Below are 4,350 nucleotides of genomic sequence, written 5' to 3'. Positions count from 1 at the left end.
GCTACTAAACTGATGTTGGAAATGAATAATTCTCCCTAATATGTGGAATCTAAAAAAAAAAAAAAATCACAGGAAAGTAGAAGGGAAACTTTTATTAGGAAAGAAGAGATTAGGGGGATGTCAGGTGGGTAATAGAAGGGATGGATATGAGCAACATATACACCTTGAACCCCCTCCAATGTGAAACGGGCAGGGAAGGGCAGGGAGGGATACTGGTGTGTGTGAAAATGATCGAAGTATGTTACATGCATGTACAAATCTGCAAAATAAAACCTATTAACCTGTATAACCAACAACAACAACGAAAAAGCGGGGCGGGGGAAGCAAAAGGAAACCAAAAAGAGGAGGAGGCGGGGCAGAGTCAGCATGGTGGCGAATGCCTATAATCACAGTATTCCGGAGGCCTAGGCTGGAGCGGCCCTGCAAGCTGAAAGAGTTCCAGGCCAGCCTGAATTACATAGCCAGATCTTGTCTCAAACGAACAAAAAAGAGAAAAAGAAGAAAACTACAAACCAGAAATAAATGGCCTTCATTCAGTGGATTGTTTTAAAAGTCAAGAATTTGAGGGGCTTTTCTTCATAATTAATAGTGCTTCAAATAAATAGGGAATTCTCTCAACTGCATCTGTTAAAGATTGCCAGTGGAGTTTTGAATATGAGAGATGATAAATTCCAAATGTTAACAGAATCATAAAAATCCTATAACTGCTCAGTTAGAGTGCTATAAATGCCAAAGTAGGCAAACAGTTTCACAACAATTACGTCAAGCTCAATGGAAGACATCCAAAGCTATTTGTGAGCGTTATGCAAAATATGGCAAGACCGCTGATGCCTTCCATAAAATTATTCATGCTTTGCTTCAACTTTGAATAAACATGGTACCTTTATGCAAACATCCACTAAAAGTTTTATTTGTATTATCACCAACAAAAGCAGTAAAATTTTTCTCATTAACGTCTAACTCAATAAAACTTTCTGCAAAACTTTGCTATTGTTTCTGCAGTCTCATCTGGAAAGTATTCTGCTTGCACTCGCCTTAAGAAGCAAGCCTTTCTCGTGATTAAACAAATTGCAGAAAGGTTTTTATCTGTATTGTGGTTACTTGTGACTATGACATACAAAGTGAGACATTTTTACTTTGGCAGTAGATTTTATCCTAGCATTTGAAAATGTGCTTGCAGTTTTAAAACCAGAAAATGTTTTGGTTAGCAGTATGTTCTGTTTTTTGAGTTGAGTGATACTGATACATAGTGTGGAAAGCCATGACAACGTCTGCTGCAATTATCTTTTTTTTTGGTACCAGGGATTGAACTCTGGACCTTGTGCTTGCGGTGGAGGTGGTGGAACCACTGAGCCAAATCCCCAGTCCCTGCAATTATCTTCTTAGTCTGAATTTCTCTTAATAAAAAAATTATGTCTATCAGTTAGATGCTTTTCTCAACTAGTACTAAGGGAATTAATAGTTTAGGAAACTGTACGTTTCTTTTATACTTAACTGTCAATATATGCTACCTTACATTTGGCTTTCCATAATCTCTCTTATATTAAATGCCCCCTTACAAGAACTCGAACTCAGGATCTTGCACTTGCCAGGCAGGCGCAGTGCCACTGAGCTAGATCTCTAGCCCTCATGTTAAATGAACACTTGCCTACTACACAGAAAACTTCGAAAGGACCTTTCCTCGTGTAATAAGTGTCCATTGTTCGGAAAGTTTATGCTTTTTGATATTTGGGGGTTCTGACATACAACAAATAGCAAAGAACAGAAATAATAGAAAGACATCCAGAATGGGAGATACCTAATTTAGCTCAGCTCACAGCCCCTTCATCTGTCACAAATGTAAACTGTCGTAACAAACCGTAAAGGCTGGTCCAGCTGCTCAGAATTAGATTAAACTGAAGTTGGCATAGGATGAAAAACAAAAGCCCACTTTGTTTCCCTGCAAGAGAGAACTGTACCAGTATGGCGAGGTCTCCCCAACACCCCAGAATTCATTTTATGTAAACTGTTGGGACAGCGCTCAGAGGCCAGTGGGCTTTCAGAAGGGAAGTGTTGAGCCATCTAAGAACTTTGAGCTGAGTTAGCGCAACTCAGCCTTTTCCTCCCTTTTGGAAACGCAGTCACCCTAGTGGGGCCCTTGCTGATTGGCTGATGTGTAAAGGGAGCTGCTGCTGATTGGCTGCTTCTATGGCGGACGCGGATCTGCTTCCTTTCTGACGTAGTTACTGGAGGGAGGTATCCGCTGTACGGAGTATTTTCAGGACGCTTGTACCGACTGTAAATTCTCTTAATTAGCGGTGGTTATTTAGGACTCGGACTTCTGCTAAGAGCAGCGCTTTTTTTTCTTTCCTGACTGTGAAGATAAGTATTCTTAATTCTGAGTCTCTCCTCAGTTCGTCCCTATCCCAACCTGCCAGAGACCATAGGAATTGTTCAGATCATTATTTGTGGAGATAACGTTTTGCAGTACTTTGCCTTTTAAGTGTTTTAAGTGCCAGTTCTTGTGGAGGAAAAATAGCTCTGACAAAAATTTGAATTTATTGAAGGAAACAAAGGGGAACACAAAATACTGAAGGCATTCTAACAGTCAATACAAGTTGTAGGAAAAAAAAGAGGCTACGCCCTACTGGGTGGGGAGATGGGATGGCTCATCCCTAACAGAGATCTAACTTTCTTCTGAAAGGCTATTTATTGTGCCCCTGGTTATTAAAGGGAAATATTCTAACCATTTAAAGTGTCTTATCAGTCAGAAACTGGTTGAATACACTTTTGTGCACCTATAAAATGAACAATTTTTTTACTACTTTATACCCATAGTATCTTTTATTGTAGCCATTAAAAAGATTGTCACAGTAGTTAAATTTTTAAAAAATTGACCTGCAGCATTCCCTGTATGGTATCATTTGTGCTAAAATATGCATGAAGGAGGCCAGTAGCGTACTGCAGTTGTAGAATAATTGCCTGGCACACCCAAGCCTGGGTTTGATCTTCAGCCCTGGAAAAAAAAAAATGCATGAGGGTCACGGAGGTACGAATAAATACGCTGTATGCTCCTGTGCCCATAGACTGTGTCTAGGAGGATATTCTGGGAACAGATCATGGTGCTCTCCTTAGGGGAGGGAAACTGAAACCAGAGGGAGATTTCCTTCTCGTGGTGCATCCTTTTGATACTGTTTGATTTCCTTATCCTTTATGATGCATTGCCCTATCAATTTAAGTTATTTTTAAAACGATTTTAAAAAATCGAAGAGCCAAGCATAGTGGTGCATGTATGTAATCCCAGCTGAGGATTGCCTCAGGCTGAAGCAAGATGATTGCCTTGAGTTTGAGGCCAGCCTGGGCTACTTAGTAAGTTCAAGGACAGTTTGAAATACCTAGCGAGACCCTGCCTCAAAAAATCAAAATAAATATTAAAATTCAAATGTGTAGCTTGTTCTTGGGCAGGAGTTACAGAAAGGTCTGGGATGATTTCTGAGCTGTGTGACTCTTCTGCAGCAGAGTGGACCTGAGAGCCTGGCTGCCCAGCCGTGTGGGGTGTTTTCCATGTCTCAAAGCCTCTTACACACCACAGAGCACAGGGAGCACAGGAAATAGCCCAGGCATGGGAAAGGAGTCTTTTGCAGTGGTGGGGAGGTATTATCACCCTACATAGTGAAAGAGCTCATAGTAAACATTCTAAATGGCATGAAGAGCCAGAGGGACAATAGAAAGCACTCTTAATTATTTTGTGTGGCCTTCACTTCTCACTGCTGGTGAAGATAAAAACCAAAAAGCCTCTAGAGCTTCCTTGGAATTTCATTACAGAAGTTTCTTCTTTCCGGAGCTGGCCTGCTCTGAGGGCAATCCTTTCCTATCAGAAACAGGTATCAGCAGCACAGAATGTACGAAGAGACGTCGTGCGGTGAGGTGTGTGACAATGGAGGAGCTGGGGACAGCCAGATCCACTGAGCAGGTAAACAGCCTCTCGTAGCAGCTGTTATATTTACTGTGTCCTAGAGATTGTTCCAACTACTTTGCACATATTTTCATTTAGTCCTCAGAACAACTCTGTGAAGGTATGATTTCTTCAGTTTTATCGGTAAAAAGAACTTGCATAGATGGTTTGTAAGTTCACCCAGGATCACCTAGCTAATCAGTGGCCAACCCTTTATTTGAACCTGAAGATAACCATCCTGCCTTCAGAAAATTGCTTTTACAGCACAGCTCTAAAAAACACAGTTAAATCCAGCCTGATGTGGTGACACAAGTCTAGAATATCAGCAGTGGGGAGGCTGAGGAAGGAAGATAGCAAGTTTGAAGACAGTCTAAACTACAAGACCCTGTGTAAAGCATTTGTGTGTTCTCTCTCCC

At 41.1% G+C, this 4,350-nt stretch overlaps 1 protein-coding gene across 1 annotated transcript in view; it reads left to right on the top strand.

Annotated features, from left to right (window-relative positions):
* Nucleotides 1-3,808: 3,808 nt before the first annotated feature.
* The window catches only part of Ndfip1 (Nedd4 family interacting protein 1), a 104,782-nt gene continuing 104,240 nt past the window's right edge, over nucleotides 3,809-4,350 (top strand). Inside the window, exon 1 of the mRNA XM_010613895.3 lies at nucleotides 3,809-3,952. Within this exon, the coding sequence (XP_010612197.1) occupies nucleotides 3,917-3,952 (36 nt within the window). The 5' untranslated portion in view covers nucleotides 3,809-3,916. The remainder of the gene's footprint in view (nucleotides 3,953-4,350) is intronic.

The sequence above is a fragment of the Fukomys damarensis genome, unplaced genomic scaffold (genome assembly GCF_012274545.1).
Source record: "Fukomys damarensis isolate Sample0158 unplaced genomic scaffold, DMR_v1.0_HiC HiC_scaffold_3, whole genome shotgun sequence".
Classification (NCBI taxonomy): Eukaryota; Metazoa; Chordata; class Mammalia; order Rodentia; family Bathyergidae; genus Fukomys; species Fukomys damarensis.
The sequence above is the reverse complement of the archived record's forward strand: the minus strand, read 5'-3'. Positions and strand labels throughout refer to the sequence as shown.